The 19,332-nt window shown below is 39.8% G+C and overlaps 1 protein-coding gene across 1 annotated transcript in view; it reads right to left on the reverse strand.

The window, feature by feature from the left end:
* tg (thyroglobulin) overlaps nt 1-19,332 on the reverse strand; it is a 366,459-nt gene that overhangs the window by 293,539 nt on the left and 53,588 nt on the right. The window contains exons 17-22 of the mRNA XM_072569545.1: nt 17,923-18,077; nt 15,904-16,060; nt 15,249-15,473; nt 9,458-9,607; nt 7,178-7,348; nt 2,402-2,524 (exon numbers count right to left, since the gene is read on the reverse strand). Of these exons, the coding sequence (XP_072425646.1) occupies nt 2,402-2,524; nt 7,178-7,348; nt 9,458-9,607; nt 15,249-15,473; nt 15,904-16,060; nt 17,923-18,077 (981 nt within the window). The remainder of the gene's footprint in view (nt 1-2,401; nt 2,525-7,177; nt 7,349-9,457; nt 9,608-15,248; nt 15,474-15,903; nt 16,061-17,922; nt 18,078-19,332) is intronic.

The raw sequence follows: 19,332 nt of genomic DNA on the forward strand, positions 1-19,332 counted from the left end.
CACAGGAGTTGGGCAAAATCCTAAACAAATATATTTAATCAGTATTTACAGTGGAGAAAGACATAAATAGTGGGAAATAAATAGTGATGTCTTGAAAAGAGTCCACATTACAGAAGAAGAGGTGCTGAAGGCCTTAAAATTCATAAAGGTAGATAAATTCTGGGACTTGATTAAATGTATCAGAGGACATTGTGGGAAACTGGGGGAAGAAGTTAGAAGACCCTTAGCAGAGATATTTGTATAATTGACAGTCAAGGTGAGGTGCCAGAAGACTGGAGGGTGGGTAATGTTGTGCCATTATTTAAAAAGGCTGCAAGGAAGGTCCAGGGTGCTGCAGACCAGTAACTTAACATAAGTGCTGGGTATGTTGTTGGAGGGGATTCTGAGAGACAGGACCTACATGTATTTGATCAGCAATAGTCAGTATGGCTCTGTGTGCTGGAAATGGTGTCTCACAAATTTGACTGGGTTTTTTGAAGAGGTGATGAAGAGGATATATGAAAGCAGAACGGTAGACCTTGTCTATATGGACTTCAGCAAGCCCTTTGACAAAATATAGCATGGTAGTGTGGTTAATAAGGTTAGATCACATAGGATCCAGGAGGAGCTAACCAACTGAATACAAAATTGGTTTGATGATAGAAGGCAGAGGGTGGTAGTAGAGAGTTATTCTTAAGACTGGAGGCTTGTGACCAGTGGTGTTCCTCAAGAATTGGTGCTGGCGCCACTATTGTTCATCATTAATATAAGTGATTTGGATGATAATATAGGAGGCATGGTTAGTAATTTTGCAGATGACACCAAAATTGGTGGTATAGTGTTCAGTGAATAAGGTTATCTAAGAGCACATGGGATCTTGATCAACTGAGCCAATGGGCCAGATGGAGTTTCACTCCGATAAATGTGAGGTAATGCACTTTGGTAAGATAAACCAGGGAAGGAGTTCCATAGTAAATGGTAGCGCCCTGGGGGGTGTTGTCGAACAGATAGACCTAGGATACATAATTCCTTGAAAGTGGAGTAACAAGTAGATAGGGTGGTAAAGAAGGCTTTTAGCATGCATCTCTTCTTGGTCAGAGCATTGGGTACAGGAGTTGGGATGTCATGTTGCAGCTGTACAAAACATTGGTAAGGCCTCATTTGGACTACTGCGTACATTTTTGGTTGCCCTCCTATAGGAAGGATGTTATTGAACTGAAAAGGGTGCAAAACAGATTTACAAGTACATCATCAAGACTGGAAAGTTTGAGTTATAAGGAGAGGCTGGATAGGCTGGGACTTCTTTCTTTGAAGCATTGGAAACTAAAGGGTAGCCTTATAAAGGTTTGTAAAATCATGTGGACCATAGATAAACCAAGGTCTTTTACACGGAGCGTAGGTTTAAGGTGAGAGAGAAACAATTTAACAGGGCCTGAATGAGTTGTCAGAGGAAGTGATAGAAGTGTGTCCATTTACAAAATTTAAGACATTTGGACAGATATCTGGAAAGGAAAGGTCTAAAGGGATATTGATCAACGTAGGCAAATGGGACTAGTTCAGTTGAGGAAACCTGGTCAGCATGGATGAATTGGGCCACACAGCCTATTTCCGTGCTGTATGATTCCATGACACTATATCATGAGCTTGTAAGTATCATTATCAACAGCTCGCCCACAAAAGTTACTTCATTGTTAATTGATTTCCCAAGCCAATTTACCTAAATATTTCTGTGTCCATGCCATAACATCGTTGGTGTTGGCAGGCAAGCTGGAGTGGTGCGGCCATTTTCTCAAAACAGACGGGTTAAAAGGTGGTAAGAAGTGAACATTGCTCATGGGGTCTTAAAGTTGAGGCTAATCTTGGAAATGCCAACTAGCATTCTAGAATGAAGCTATTAAATAGGAAGAGGAATCAAAATGGATATAGCACAGGTCAACAAGAATATTCAAGAGCTAAGCAGCCTTAGGACAACAAATAAGGCATCCAGGTACAGTTGAGATATGTTCCAATGAGAGAAAAGGAGACTGCAGCTAAATCCAGAGAGCCCTAGAAGATGGAAACATATTAATAAACTTGTATGAGTTTTTTGATGAGCTAACGGAAATGATTATTTCTGGTACTTCTGTTGATATTGTGTTGAACAACTTCCAAAAGACTTCTAATAAAGTGTCACATAATACCACAGCAGCAAGGGTGAAGACCATGGTATAAAAGGGAAAGTGATAACATGGACACAGTGCTGATTGACAGGTAATGGAGCAATGGAGAACAGGGAAGGAGCAGGGGGTGTGGTTAGCTGTAATGTTTCTACTGATCACCAGCACAGACATAACAGGGTAAATTTTTGCCATCAGTCTGTAACCATTGTAAAATTCTTGTGAATGAAATGATGAAGCAATCAGAGCGAGTTGACTTATCTGACCTGTGAGACAATCTAGAAGCTGTCTCTGACGATTAGTATGCACTGGTAAAACTTTGCTGATGTCTGTGCCTTCGGAGTTCAGAATCAGCTGGGATTCATCAACACTTTCAAACTGTCGGAACACTTCAGGTGGAAAAATTAAAAAAAACAACATTGTTTAAGAAATATAAGAATCAATAAATGAGCAAAAATTATTCCCCTGATAATTGATGCTTATCTTACTCTCTCCTTGACTTTCCAGGTTGTGTGTACTGAAAGGAATCAAAAGGCAGACGATGGAATATGCCATTAATGGAGAGTTTGGATATATTGGCTTTATACAATATCACACAGAGGTATGAAGATAAGTAAAATACAAATGAAAATGGAGCTTTATGAAGCACATTTTTTAAAGACACACATACAGTTCTTCTCCCTGTTTGTGTCCCTTGATTAGTTTTATCTTTGTCTTACTACATACAGTGATGCTTTCCTATTCCTACTACAAATTATTTGTACCATGTCATCTGCAATACCATTAATCCTCAGAGGTTATCTTGCAAAATTTCAAATTATCCATTCATCCTGAAATCTTCACTAATCCACCCTTGGACTAATGACCTTCCAAATCAACAGCCCGCCCACTCAGCACAAATGTACACTGTGCACAGTTTAAACTTCTGATTCTACTCTCAGATACTTGTTCAGTGTCATTTATCTTTTTGTTATTGTACTTCCCTGACTGAGAACAGCCAATTACTGGGATCTTACTGGGTGACCATGAGTACGATTTCCCAAATACTGATGGTTTCAGGTGGAATATCCCAAATTGTCAATCTTTTGGGTAAGTGGAGTGAATTACTGGCTTCCTGTGTTATTCACCCACCCTCTTCAGTTGGGTGCAAAACCTTAGGAAGTGTGGTGGCCTCCCTGGACCCTCTCTGATCCTCAAGGTGCATTGTTATTGGGAAGAGATTGAAGTTATTGAATTCCTTAAGGAAGATTATTTCATGAAGGTTTCCAGCATGACTTCTGTCTTAATTGCTCGTACCTTCTGGTCAAATGCAAGCTGATTAAGACTAAAGTTTCAGGTACATCTAAACAGGCTATTTCCTGAGGGTTTCGGACCTTTAATGGCCCACCTCCAGCACTAAATGGGATGCACATAAGATGACCTTTTTGTACTACCTTGTAATCAGTGGCACTTTACTCAGGCAAGAACAAGTTAACTGCATGTGCTTTCCCTGAAGTTTACCCTGCAGGATATGGTCCAGTGTTGGATTCACCCCTTCAACTGCTGTGCTATCTACTTGAAAATGATAGAGAAGGCTTCCACCTTTGCTTGCTGAAACTTAGGAATTAAACAAGCTGTTTCTGCCCTTAAGTCTGAGTCAGTGGTGTCTTCACAATAGGATACATGCTTCTCAACTCAAGCAGTCTTAGATCAAACCCCTTTACCTGCCTTTTTTATCCTGAAATACTCTCACATAGCTCTCGTTAATCATCCCTTTGTTTCCCAATACTCGCTCTCACTTTTGTCTTCACACTTTCTCTTTCTCTTCTTTCTCCTTCATCTCCCTTGGTCTTTCCTTCCCTTCTTAGTGAAATTCTAATGGCCGCTGCCCAAGTTTAAACTCGCTACTGCTACATTTTCCATTTCAGCATCATTAATTTGCACCCGTAAACTGATGGTTATGTTTTAAAAAATTCAGGCTTTCTAACTTCCAATGGATTTCCAATTTCAAGTGCTTCGCTAAACTTGTTAACTCTTTGTGAGTCAAAACTTTTAAATCTTCAGAAGTAACTTTGCCTAATACTGCTAGGAACGCAGTGGCATCAAACATAGACATCTCTATCCTGTAACAGTGCAAACTCAAGAAAGCCTCTTGCAGTTTTAAAAAAAAAATTAGTTTCAAAGTGACTGCTTACCTACTTCAGTACTTGCATTTCATCTGTTAGTTCAAACAGTGTCCACAAGCTCCCAATTTGTTGTGGCCAAATCCCAATGAGACCCAATCCACTCTGACCAGACCCCAGGTGAGGTTCTCCAAGTTATTATAGTTCCACACAGAATACTCCAAGTTATCAAACTTCTGGGTGAGAAAGGACAACAGGCTCCCTTTCTTTATTCACTCACCCCTTTAGTTAGTTGTAGCAAGATTAATTTAAAAAAGAATCCCTCCCTTGTGGAGCCTTTCTCCCTGACCCAAATGAATTTATGTTTTAAAAGGAGTCAATACAATCAGGCTTTCTTGAATTAAGAGAAGAGTATGTTTATTAATTACTAAGCACAAGAAGAAAGAATAATGTAACACACATATCTGCAGATTAGAAATGTGAAATGACTTCAAAAAAAAGATAAAACTTAAAAGATATATGGGTCAGTCCCTGAGTTATTCATGAAGAATGAATCGAGATGTTGACAGTTCAGCAATTGATTTCAGAATCCTTGATTTTTTTCAAGTTTGTTGAATTTCTTTTGCACTGTTTCCATTTTCTGGAGGTTTTCTGGCAGCAGTCAGAGTGAGGAAGTCTTTCTTTTAACCTACTTCCATTTGACTAGCTTGCTGGCTGGCTGTGGAGAATGTGCAAACTCCACACAGACACTCAGAGAAAAATTGTATTTTACCTGCAATGCTGGAGTGACTAGTGGGTGGCTCTCCAACTGTGACAATCACAGCACACTTGAGCTCAAACGCAGGTTGGGGATACATGAATATCTCAGCCCATAGGCATTCACATGTGCCTCAGTTTATTAGGTCACCATCTTCCACTGGCACATCTTAATCCACTGACACACCAAGACCAGACCTGAGCTGGCATTTTTTATATACCTCTGCTCTTGCATATTCATGAAAGGAGAAGACACAAAACATATCTCTCAGCTGTCTTATTGTCCAACATATTCACAGTTTGAGATAATTCCCAGGAGATTGCAGTCAGTCTTACTGCACTTTCTCCCATTAAACTCCATTTCTTTGAACCTTTCCTGACAACTCATCAGGTATGATATTCCAGAGTCTATTTCTCACCCAACAGACAATAAATTAACATCCACAGTTAACTTTTGAGTTGATGTCGCTTTTTTAAAAAATAGAATGCATATTACGATTAATGTTGGATATGCCCATAGATGATCCGGGACGTATGAGCTGTGGCCATGATGACATAAAATAACCATTAGACCCCTTTTGTGTTTGAACAGTGCATCTTTCAATATATCAGGATTTCATTCTTTCTGCATCCTGATTTGTAGATTTCAGCTGAATTATAGCTCTCGAGGCAAATAATGATAACCGCACCTCTTTCATGTTTCGTTGCATAAAAATGACACTGTAGGGATTGTTTGTTTAAATCACAGTGGCTCAGTGGTCAGCATTGTTGCCTCACCAAGGACCTAGGTTCAATTCCAGCCTGGGTGACTGTCTGTGTAGAGTTTGCACGTTCTCCCATGTCTGAATGGGTTTCCTCTGGGTGTTCCAGTTTGTTCCCACAGTCCAAGGATGTGCAAGTTAGGTGGATTGGCCAAGCTAACTTATCCATAGTGTGCAGGAATGTGCAGGCTAGGTGGTTTAGACATGGGAAATGCAGGATTATAAGCATAGGGTAAAGGAAATGGGAGTGGATGGGATGCATTCGGAGAGTGGCTGACTTGATGGACTGAATGGCCTGCTTCCACACTGTAGGGATTCTATGAAATCAATAACGTGAGCATGTGAATTATGTCATAGATTGACTCAGATGGTTAGGTCTAGGATCTGTTTAGTTTCCTTTTGCTTAAAATGTGTTACTTCAACTTCCAAACTGATTAGGAACTGGGAGGAAGAACATTGGAGAAAAATAGTTCCACTATATTTCACCTGGTTATTCATTTGGCTCATTCAGTTTGGGTGAAAGTGAGGACTGCAGATGCTGGAGATCAAAGTCAAAAAGTATGGCACTGGAAAAGCACAGCTGGTCAGGCAGCATCTGAGGAGCAGGAGAGTCGACATTGACTCTGTATAGTTGGAGGGTCCCAAGGTGCAAGATGAGGTGGTCTTCCTCCAGGTGTCAGGTGGCTAGGATTTGGCGATGGAGGAGGTCCAGGACTTGCATGTCCTTGGCAGAGTGTGAGAGAGAGTTGAAGTTTTCAGCCACAGGGCAGTGGGATTGATTGATGCATGTGTCCAGGAGATGATTTCTGAAATGGTCTGCAAGTTGGCAGAACACCTCATCTTCCACCTTGGGACCCTCCAACCACAATGTCAATTTCACTAGTTTCCTGATCTCCCCTATGCCCCCCCCACTTTATCCCAGATCCAACCCTCCAACTTGGCACTGTCCTCGTGACCTGTCCTCCCTGGCCATCTTCCTTCCCACCTACCTGCTCCATCCTCCACTCCAAACGATCACCATCACCCCCACATTCATCCACCTATTGCATTCCGAGCTACCTTACCTGCAACTCCAACCCCCTCCACCACCCCCCCCCCATTAATCTCTCAGCCTCCTTGGGTCCCCCACCCACTACCCTGCACATGAAGAGCTTATGCCCAAATCATCGATTCTCCTGCTCCTTGGATGGTACCTGACTGGCTGTGCTTTTCCACCATCACACTTTTTGACTCATTCAATCTGGATGGCAGGTACGGTCACAAAGGGAAATCCTGATCACAAAAGCGCTGGCAGTTAGGAAAGATCAGGATAATGACTGACAATGGGGCTTAATGTTCATTCAAACAGTAAACACATCCTTTGATAAAATTGCACTGTAACAAGCCAAGAAGAATTCAAATTATCTAAAACACATCTACTCACCAATGCAATCAGACTCAGTGAGAGGGCTGATGGTTTCAGTCCAAGGTAATCGTTCTCCATTCAAAGTGACGCAGAAAGATTTCTGAGTGTCGGCATTTTGCTGAACTGCTCTATATTGTCCTAGAGAATCACAAGTTGGATTCCAAGGACTGGTTTCACACTCTGTTAAACCTGTTAGGGTCACATAGGTAAATGTATGGAGTATCTGGGAATTTGTCAATAGAATAAAATATCTTCCTTAATTGCAACTATTTATTTTTCCCTAATGGTGGGAAAGTAGCAAAAGGACACTATTCTTTTCTACACTGGTGCCAAAGCCTGGTTTTGATGATATATAAAATTCAGTTTGGATACTAGTAAGAGCCTTATTAGCAAAACCAAACTGAAGTTTTGTAATGAATGGTAGTTTTAACTACTGTTGAGCAAAACACTTACCTTGGCCATGCTGTTCAATAATATTATCAGCAGCCCAGTGAGTTAAAATAAAAATCTATAAAGCACAGATGATCAGGACTACCAAGGATAGTTTGTGGTCCTCTGTTCCCTGTCAGTTTCCCATCATTCCCCCTCCCTTTAAACTCCAGGATCCTCCTTCCAGAGATACCTTGCTGCTTGAGCTTCTCCCATCACATCTATCTGTTAACATCTTCCACAGGAAATGATCAAACAGCTACTGGAGAGAGGGGGCACATTCAGATGAGGCCATCCAACTCAAAGTCAATGCACAGGATTGAGTTCACTCCCAGTGAGAGTCAAAATCAGGTCCTTTGTCAAAGTTTGAAACTTTGAAGTGAAATCACTGATTTATTTTGGCATTGTCAATCAGAATGGACCATTTATTGTGGCAAAGGGTAGAAATGCAAAGAGATTGACAATTGATAGGGTAGTGATAATATTGAATTGAGTTTATGAAGTGTTGGATTTGCAAAATAAGAATCAGAGTCCAAGGGGCAGTTAGACATGGTTTGAAGGGCTAAGAGACTTAGGGACATAAAAGAGAAAGTGAGGAACAGGATCCTTTAGTCTACAAGACTGCTACAACATTTAATGAAATTATGGCTGAGCCGCGGCCTAACTCCGTGCATCAGTCTGTGCCCCAATCCTGTAATATCAATCAATTTCAGTTTTAAGTGCAACTATTAATCTTACATCAATTGCTATATGTGGTACTGGAAGGAACTCAAAGTTTTTTGTAAAAGGAATTCAAATTGAGCTGTTGCCTTCTGTGTGAAATCTGTGTAAAAAAATACATCAAAGAGTCTACAGTAGTTGGATGATACATGCTGATCATTCCACAATGTCATAGCTAAGATCAACTGCAATTCCAGGAATTCATTATTGCTGTTCTGTGATGGCAACAGAAGACAGTCTGTACACTCCTTGTGTGGCCACAAAGCAGAACATCAGATGACTGGATTCTGCTTCCAAATTTTAATTTTAACTTAAATCACTGTCATTCCTGCAAACCCTGTGGTCCCAGGTTTGTCAACAGTGAAGTCTTAGAAACACCAATCAAGAGTCTCAGTCATCTAAAATATTCAGAATATATGACTGAACCCTATTGGTCAACCAATCGCATGACCACAGATGACCTGGTCATTGAAGTCACTGTTGTTTGATATAGAATAAATAGTCTGCAGTACTGTGTTTGCAAAATTATAAGTAACTGTGCTTCAAAAGTATGTAAAGTATTGTGGGACAAGGGAATATGGAAGACCCCATGTGAAATGTTGTTGTTTCATTGATTTCTTTCATTGCTAGAAACTTTTAGTGAAATATTTAGTGAAATATAAAATGCACTAGGAGGCTGGAAGTGTGTGTGTGAAGAAGTGGATAAAGCAATCAGAGGCCATGTAGGGTCAGCAAAAGAGATTGGAGCAGGATTGCAGGCGTTGTTGGTAATGGGAAAGGCAGGGGAGAAAGATCAGAGGAGATTTGAAATGGGAAGAGATTAGAGGCAGGGCTGGGAAATGAGCTATGAACAAGGATGGCAGAGGGGACAATCAGAAGCCATCAGTGCAACTGAGTTCTGAAGGAGATTTGTATTGGACTTACAGCATTAACTCTATTACTCTGTCCACAAATACTACCAGGCCTGTTGAGATTCTCCAACAGTTTCTAATTTGATTACATTAGGGGATGTGCGTGTTGTCAATAGCGGTTCTGGAAGGTTGGACAGATCAGATGATGAAGCAGCAGAGAGGTCAGAGGTAAGTGGTAAAAGGCAGGGAACTAGAAAAGCATAAAAATATTCAATATAGACTTAAATATAATACTTACACAGGTGAGCTGAAAAATCTCCAGCAGACACTGTCTTTTTTCCTTCTGGGCATTTTCTACACTTTACATTTCCCACAGCCTCCTGATAAAATCCATGTTGGCACAGAATGCAGGTGCCATCCTGAAAAAAGCTGCCAGCTGGGCATACAACTGTGAAAGGAAAGGACTATAATTTTTCATCTATTTTCATAACAAAAAAAAGCAAATTGGCTTCAACATCACCCAATGAAGCAACATTAAATTAATCACAGGATTACTGTGGAGCAATAGCAGGTCACTTAGCCCATTATGTCTGAGTAAATTGGCTTTGTGCTAATCTCCTATCTTTCCCTTGTAACTCTGAACACTGTATCTCTTTAAATAATCACCTAATGCCTTCTTGAATGCCCCAATTGGTCCTGCTGCCACTACACTTCTTGGAAGCGCATTCTAGGCTCTAACTACCCACTCTGTAAAAATGATTTTCCTCACATGGCATTTGCTTCTTTTCCACGGTACTTTAAACATGTACTTCTGATTCTCAATCAGTTCTCAAAAGGGAACAGCTAATCCTTATCTACTCTGTTCAAATCCTCAAGATTTTGAAACTTTCTATCGAATCTCCTCTTAGCCATCTCCTCTCCAAAGAAGAAACAGTTCCAAATTCTCTGGTCTTTCTGCATAACTGTTTGTTCTCATCCCTGGAACCATTCTTATAAAACTCCTCTTCACTTTCTCCAATTCATTCACAGCATTTCTAAAGTGTGGGGCCCAGAACACAATACTCCAGATGGGGTCTAACTAGTATCTTACAAAAGTTCATCATAACCTCCCTACTCTTGTACGCTGTGTCACTATTTTTGAAATTGAGAAATTTGTGTTTTGTTATGTGCTCTCTCTACCTGGTCCAGCCACCTTGAATGTTGTACAACCCAAGTCTCATACTGTCTCTCCTTAGCCATTTTTGTTCTCTAATGAGGTTAATTTGTACTCATTCAGGAATGTCAGTTTTCAAATTTTTCTTGTGAAGTATGCGCACAGAGACATATCAAGCCTCCCTATGACTATCTCAGTGAGCACTCAGAAGATCAGGTAAAAATGGATCATAGGCACATAATAAATTTGCCAGTACACTATCGCACAGATTTAGTGGCACTTAGCAACTAGAATTGAGCTCTTTTGTCCATGTTTGGTTCAAACTTAATTTAATGAGGTGTAGAAGAGTAAATAGGTCTCTGCAAACTACCTCTAAATCATATCACTGAAGAGGCTGGATCTATATTCTAACTAATCTAGTTATAAGTTACAAAACAGAAATGATTTCAGTTTCCTATGTCCCATGATTAATGTTTACTCTGCCATGAACTCACAAATCTTCATTGGTCAGACTTCAACGCCACCATCACCATCCTCTGAGTCTGTTTGCTCCACAGTTTGCACTGTCACTATCTCTACTTTCAAAGGGGTAATTGAAAATCATTTAAAGTTAAAATAGAACAATCAGCCACCAGCGCAATTAAAAGAGCAATCAGCATGGTATTAGGCTTGTCTAAAATCACTGAATCCTGAAGTAACAGATACTCTTGATAACAGTAATATAATATCTTTGGACTTTCAAAAATACTTTATTATTAACCTTATAATTAAAATCAGAGCATATTGAATCAGAACACAGATAGCAGAAAGCATAGCAAGCTTATTACACAGCAAGAAAACAAGAGTGCACATTGAGAGTAACTACACAAACTGGCAAAAAACATTAGAATCAGGGATTAGTGGTGAGGTCACTGTTTTTCACAATTCACTTTATCAATTTGGACACAGAAATCAAAGTAATATTTCAAATTTAAAATTAACATCAGTTTAGAATGGCAGATGGTACTAGGTGAACTTTACACAAAAAAAATTAATAAAATGCCAAAGACTTTGATAAACCTACAGATTCAGTATATAATTAGTAATTGTTCACAGTATAATTAATTACAAGGTGTTGGATTTTGATAAGAATAAAGCTTATATAATCAGACTCTAAGTGGAGCAGAAGTATGTTGAGATATATGTTCACAGATCTTTTGAAACTAGCACTTCAGTTTAATAAAGCCATTAAAAAAGTAGAAACTAAACATTGGGGTTAATTTAAAGGAGATTAAATTAACACAAGGTGAAGTTGTGTTAAATTTGACATGAAATTTGGTTTATCTACACTTGACATAATATCCACAATTCAGGACTCCACATTTTCAAAGGATAAAGCAGGTGATATGACCTTGAAAGGATAATTAACAGAAAAGGCTGAATGAGCTTTTGCCTTTGGAAAACAAGATTGGTCACTTGAGATTTTAAGATTATGGGTGGAATTTAACGGTCTCCCTTTTTCAGGCTTGGTGGTAGTGGTGGAATTTATGGGGGTGGGAAAATGTACAGAGGGATTCTGCCACCTCTATGCTTCCATACAGATTAAATGTGGGACTAACCATGTAAGGCATTCAACCTGCCACCAGTAGCATTAACCCTGAGCAGGAGCTTACCATTTGGAAAGCATAAGAAGCAAACCCATCTGGGATTGCTTGTAAATTCCTAGTGTGGGGAAGGAGGGTAGTTCCCTCATTACCAGGCACTTAATTCCTAACCAAGGGACCCAGCATCAGTAAGGGGGTGCCAGTTGAAAGCCACCCCAGGCCCTTAGTGCGAACCTATATCTCTCCGTGTAATCCACACCAAAAGAATTCCCTGCACCTGACTCCTACCATCATTCACTATAGGGCCTGACATTGAGCAGTAATAATGGATCTTGGATGTATATCACCCCACCAGCAGCCGCTGACTCATTCATTGGCTGGCACCACTTTGTGTATGGAGCTTCCACCTGACGAGTGCTTGCTCCTGGGGAAGGACTGTTGCTCTTCAGTTAAGTACCTGAGTTGCACTTAATACGGTGGTCTGATACTAAAAGAAGGACATTGGACTCTTGCTCACTTGACATATAGCACTCACCAGCCCTACCACCTCCATTAAAAGCCAACCAATGCAGTATCCATGCAGAAATATTTCCAATTGCAAAGGAGTTCAAAACTGGAGCCTAAAATTATAAAGTTGGCAGTAATAAACTTGCAGGAGGAATTCAGGAGAAACCTCTTCATCAAAGGAGTGGAAAGAATGTGCGACCACAAGGAGTAGTTGAAACAAACAGCAAAGATCAATGTGATCGAGAAAAGCACACAAAAGTAAAAGGAATAGAAGAAGTCACCAAGAGTTGAATAAAGAATGGAGCAAAATGATGTGTGTGGTGTCGACAGCCTGTCAGTTCTGAAATTGCATAGACCAGTTAGGTCAAATGGTTGATGTAACCCAATATTGTTCGCTCTGTGTGCTCCATTGTTCAAACATATCTCATAAATATCTCCATGCTCTGAGAACACGTAAGACTTGGTCATCCTATCACTTTTTTCATTAATCGCCTCTTTGGCATTCAAATAAAATATTTCCCACAAGGGAGCTACGATAATGCAAAGTAGGTTGCATTCATAGTGCACATTTCACAACCTCTGCACATCTCAAAAGTATTTTAAAGTCAGTCAAGTACTTTAACTACCTTAGGTGTAAGGGAAGGAGCAACAACAGCTAATTCGTGGCACAGCAGTCACATAAACAGCAATAAACAGAAAAATTATGGTTAAAAGTCATGTGGGGTCTGAACAGCATAAATTGGGAGAAACTGTTCCAACTCCTGAAAGATCAAGTAGTTAGAGTCTGGAGTGTGCTGCTTGAGAGTGTGATGCAAGCAGTTCCAATTGATGCAATTAAAATGGAAAGTGCTGTTTGAAAAGGAAGTGAGTAGGGTTACAGGGAGATGGCAGGAGAATGGTATTAATTGATATGCTTATTCAGACAGCCAGTGCAGACATGATAGGGTGAATGGTGTCAATGACTAAGCCAGACCACTCAAAACATTCTGAAGCAGGTAGCTCAGACCATAAATTTGCAATTTATTTCGGTAAGTGTACAGTGAAAATTACCGGGATTAAGTTAGCTAGGTTGACTACTAGATTTTAAAACAGGACAAAATTGTATTCACAAAATTACACAATGAAACACAAAGGACAGAATAAAAACCCCTACAAAACTATGCCTATCCAACTGGACTTAATTATGCTGCTCCGAATAAACATAACAGTCCCAAGAAGCAAACTCCCTTTAAAACCCAGTATAAATGGAACACATGCTTACAGGTTGAAGTTGAAGGGCAAAAAAGAGAGAGAGAGAGTTTCCACACAGCTCCCTGTTGAACTCCTCACCAGCTCAAAACTGAAATAAAAGCTGCTCAGCTCAGCTAGTTAGAGAGTTGACCACTCCCTTCTCTTTATCCAAGTCACTTCTAAAACATGGCAGAAGTGGGTACTGCCGATGTTGGAGATTAGAGTCAAGATTAGAGTCAGGGGTGGGGCCAGCACGGTGGCTCAGTGGTTAGCACTGCGGCCTCATAGCACCATAGTCCCAGGTTCAATTCCAGCCTCGGGCAACTGTCTGTGTGGAGTTTGCACATTCTCCCGTGTCTGCGTGGGTTTCCTCTGGGTGCTCCGGTTTCCTCCCACAATCCAAAGATGTGCAGGTCAGGTGAATTGGCCATGTTAAATTGCCCATAGTGTGAGGTGCATTAGTCGGGGGAAATGGGTCTGGGTGGGTTACTCTTTGGGGTGTCGGTGTGGACTTGTTGGGCTGAAAAGCCTGTTTCTATACTGTAGGTAATCTAATCTAAGATTAGAGTGGTGCTGGAAAAGCACAGCAGGTCAGGCAGCATCTGAGGAGCAGGAAAATTGATGTTTCGGGGCCTCATTCCTGATGAAGGGTTTTTGTCTGAAACATCGATTTTTCCTACTCCTTGGATGCTGCCTGACCTGCTGTGCTTTTCTAGCAACACACTAATCTCACCTCTAAAACATGACCACTTTGGCCTGAAGTCTCATCTGTTTATATATAAACAAAAGGCCTCTCAAATTCCTTTTCATCTCTGTACCAAACCAAACTAATCGGAGCCCAGCCCAGTTTATTACCCCTCTGACAAGTATCAAAGACAGAGTATCCATGAGCAAGGAACAGCTTTTAGAAAACAAAAAACTAGCTTTGTGGCAGTGGTCTACCCCTTTCTGATCCATATGATTCTGTGATTCTGTGAAACTGTTAAACAACATCTTCAGCAATGCAGTATTTCTACAGTATGACACGACATTGCTCGCCTTGTGCTCAAGTCTCTGCACTGGAGCTTTAATACACAACTATGTAACTCACAAGCTAGATTGGAAGCACTGAGCTAAAGATCAGAATGTTTCACAGTGTCTAGCAACAAAACAGGAGGAGAAAGGTTGCAACTTGACAAATTAAGTTGCATAAGTAACTTACATTAAATGAACATATATATTTATGCAAAAGTCAAAATGTCGGATGCCAACTTTTACACAAGTAACATTTTGGAAAGTAAGAGTTATTGTCCCCAGTGACATGTTTCCTCTCCACGGATGCTGCCAGGCCTGTAGAGTTGCTCCAGCAATTTCTGTTTTTTGTTTGTTTCAGATCTCCTTCATTGACAGTTCTTTGCTTTATTTTGGAGAGGTAGAAATGCACCCTGTTCCATCACCTCGCGATCACAGGTCAAAGACTATTTTCGTCCAGTCTATCCTCAGAAAAAAACAGCTGGAAGTATTATTCCTAAAATTTGATTTGGTGTATATAGAGGGCAGGATATTTTCTTGCAATTCCTTCCCCTTACAGAGATTTAGTTGCTGCAAGGAATTCATTAAAGAGTGTTAATACTTACCACACCCACTAACATTGTGACCACTTCTCTGTGTAACTGAAATCTTTATGTAACCATCACTACATCCAAGGTGAACAGAGGGTGGGAAGCCATGGCTTTGGTCTGTAGGAATATCGGTGAAGACATCTGCTAAAAACTGTTTGGAATCCAGAGTGAGGTGATAGTTCCCACTGTTAATCAGTTCAGTGAAACGTTTAATCAGCCCATCACCCAGGAGAGCATTTTCTGCAAAAGCAAAAAGAAATGAATTTGTCAATACTTAAAAGAGTTTTACAGTTATTGTGGAAAAGTACAGCACAGAAAAAGGTTTTCCCAGAAAAATCAAAGAAGAGCCATTGGACTTGAAATGTTATCTCTCTTTCTCTCTCTTTTAATGCTTCCACTCCTATGAGCTTCTCCAGTCCTTTATATTTTTATTTAAAGTTGTATTGGAGGTGCCTTTGTGATTAGAGTGATAGTTATGCCCTTGACAGGTTCAAGTCCTTCAATTGTGAAACTCTTTATTTCCTTTCAAAATAATAATAAAACTTGACCCGAATAAAATTTACCCAATATTTACAAATGCACATGAGATTTGCAAAGATACGAAAATTGTTTGATGATGTTCATCCAGTAACTGTGATTATATGCATAAATTTGAAGTAATGCACCTTACCTATATCATGCAGATCAGGAAGAGCAGATGCTGGGATATCCTGAAGCTGTACTTTCCAAGTAACATTTACTCCTAAGTGGTTTATGTTCAAACATCCGACCGACACAGTTGAGTCATCACATACTGAGATCAGCGATGTTTCTCCAGAAATAGTCACCTAGTGAGAGGTAGGAATATTCAGTGCTCCTATTGCTTCCTCTTATGCTCAACCTTGTTGCTGATTCAGGTTTCCCTCAAATATTCAAAGGTTGAGGTACTTTGCAAAGATAAATACCACCAGCATGAGAAATGGAATTCCTTTTAAGTTTGAGGGCCCAATGTCCAAAGCTACCTATATCGCCAACAGCACAAATTAAATGCAGACTAAAGCTAATCTATCACATACTCCGAGTGAGGCTGTAATGTAGATTAAAGTCATTTTAATCAACTTGTTCAGACATATTATGACATACCATCAAACCGGATGGGACATGAGCCTGGTCCTTCTGGTCAAAAGGTAGGAGTATCACTACTGTGCCACAAGACCATTTCAATGGAGAAATATCCTACCTTGAATTTACCCTAAAAGTACCTCAATGTCAACTTTGGTAGAATAGCCTGAACTACATCATTCATGAAATCTTTCATTTCCACTTTTCCTTATTGCTCTACCCTGAGAGCACTATTTCACACAAAAATAACACATACCTTTTTCTTTTATTTTCATTGGCAAAGTCTAATTCTTATAATCATAAAGTCATAGAGATGCGCAGCATGGAAACAGACCCTTCAGTCCAACATGTCCATGCCAACCAGATATCCCAATACAATCTAGTCCCATTTGCCAGCACTTGGCCTATATCCCTCTTAACCCTTCCTATTCATATACGCATCCAGATGCCTTTTAAATGTTGCAATTAAACTAGCCTCCACCACTTCCTCTGGTAGCTCATTCCATACACGTACCACCCTCTGCGTGAAAAAGTTGCCCCTTAGGTCCCTTTTATATCTTTCCCCTCTCACCTGAAACCTATGCCCTCTAGTTCTGGATTCTCCCAACCCAAGGAAAATACTTCATCTATTTACCCTATCTATTTCCCTCATGATTTTATAAACCTCGCTGAGGTCACCCCTCAGCCTTCGACATTGCAGGGAAAACAGCCACAGCCTATTCAGCCTCTCCCTATAGCTCAAATCCTCCAACCCTGGCAACATCCTTGTAAATCTTTTCTGAACTCTTTCAAGTTTGACAACATCCTTCCAATAGGAAGGAGACCAGAATTGTACACAATATTCCAAAGGTGACCTAACCAACATCCTGTACAACTGCAACATGACCTCATAACTCCTGTATTCAATACTCTGATCAATAAAGGAAACCATGCCAAACACCTTCTTCACTATCCTGTCTACCTGTGACTCTACTTTCAAGGAGGTATGAATCTGCACTCCAAGGTCTCTTTGTTGAGCAACACTCCCTAGGACTTTACCTTTAAGTGTATAAGTCCTGCAAAGATTTGCTTTCCCAAATGCAGCATCTCGCATTTATCTGAATTAAATTCCAGCTGCCACTTCTCAGCCCATGGGCCCATCTGATCAAGATCCTGTTGTAATCTGAGGTAACAGAAGTGAAGTTCCACATTGGTGGGACTTTCTGGTCTTTAGGAGGGCAATTGTTTCATTATATCCAGAAGTACATTGGTCCAATATAAACCTGATCTCAGACATATATTAGATCAACTCTTCTATTTGGTAGTAATGCATATTAAAGTCACTATCGGTGGTGTTGTAAAAAGGTAAAACAGTTCAGATTTCTGTTTTTAATTATTACCAGTAACTTGTAATTGAAAATGTAAAAGTTCAGACATTGGATAAGGACAAAACCAAATTTAGATTTCAGAGTCTGTTAAAACTCAGCACTGGGCTTCACAAGTGAAGTATCAAAGGATTGGCAAAGTTTAAGTACCAGAGCCAAGATAACATCTTCACAAGAAAGAAGAAAAATGGTTAAAAAAGAAAGGTATGTCTTTACTAAAATACCTGAATGTGACAAAATCCTCTCGCTCTCAGATCATCAGTAATGAAGATTTTAAATGCTTTGAGTAATCCTGCATAATCACTGTTACATGCTTTCCCAGGAGGCAACAGAAGTTGAAACCATCTTTGTGCCAGAGCCACTTGAAATAGGTTGATTTCTGTGAAGGTTAAACATAATTTTCATAAATTATATAAGCTCAAAACACTTCACTAGCTTCTATATTTTTCTCCTCTTACAGTAGAACAGCCCACAGGAAAACACTGGGATATTGTATTTGATTCTTGTCATTGTCACTGGTGAACACTGCATCAAATCGCTCATGTTAAATCATTCTATTATTGTCATCATTATTCCTATTGAAATGAAACATTTTGAGTCATCAAAGCCTGATGTTATCCAGTGAAATTTGATAGATCTAAAATCATGAATGTGGCAGTCCCACGAAAGATAAATCTTCTAAGTATAGTAATACTTACAGAAGTGACTTCACTGACTTGGGCAAATTTGCAGGATGAAAACTGAGACATTCCTGAGAATTTTCTATATACTGTCGTCGCTTCATACCACAGAAATTGGGTAGTGTTGAAATAAAGAGACTTGTAATTGAAACATTCCATCTTGTACTCATTAGGGCAAATGCAAGAATACCAAATTCCAAAAAAGCAACAAGTTTTACTGCATGAAAAAAGCTGCTAATTGTGTGGACTCTGATTTATGTTTCCACATGGTGAGATAGCCATAACTAGAAGACCAGTAAGATGCTCAAAGCTCTGCCTCAAGGATGCTGTCAACATTACATAAAGTTCCTACACACAAATGATTTCCACACCCAAAATCCACTAACCAATGAGTGATGGAAATGGTAACATCTTCCGTAGGCCTTTATGTGCCACCATGATGGCTACAGTGGTTTAGCAACAAGTGCTAACAGCAGAAATAGCAACACATGCTGATACCAGTAACCATTGCAATGTCTCACTGGTGGCAGAAGCTGTCTTAAAGATTAGGCTTTTCAACAATTAGCAAATGTGCATCATATGAGGCTGTTCTGTGCCCAATTAATTTGCTGCATCTTTGGCAGATAGAATGATATCAATGTAATGAATCACAATGTGAGCATGGAGCAAAAAGCCTCAGTACAATATTATGGAAGTATGTATGGTATACATTAGGCAATGTCAGAATAAAACACAAATATGATGCTCTCCATTGTCTGGTAAAGAATAGCTATTTAATTTAGAATCCAAATGACTGCTAACTCCAATGAAACATGATACCAGCAATAATATGTCTTCAAACAAGAAAAGAAGAATATTTTGACTGTTGTACCTTCTACACATAAGAATCTGAAAATGTGTGGACAAATGGTCTCAATACTTAATCAAATCACTATTTTAGATGTAATAAACCAT

This window comes from Chiloscyllium punctatum, chromosome 5 (genome assembly GCF_047496795.1).
Source record: "Chiloscyllium punctatum isolate Juve2018m chromosome 5, sChiPun1.3, whole genome shotgun sequence".
NCBI lineage: Eukaryota > Metazoa > Chordata > Chondrichthyes > Orectolobiformes > Hemiscylliidae > Chiloscyllium > Chiloscyllium punctatum.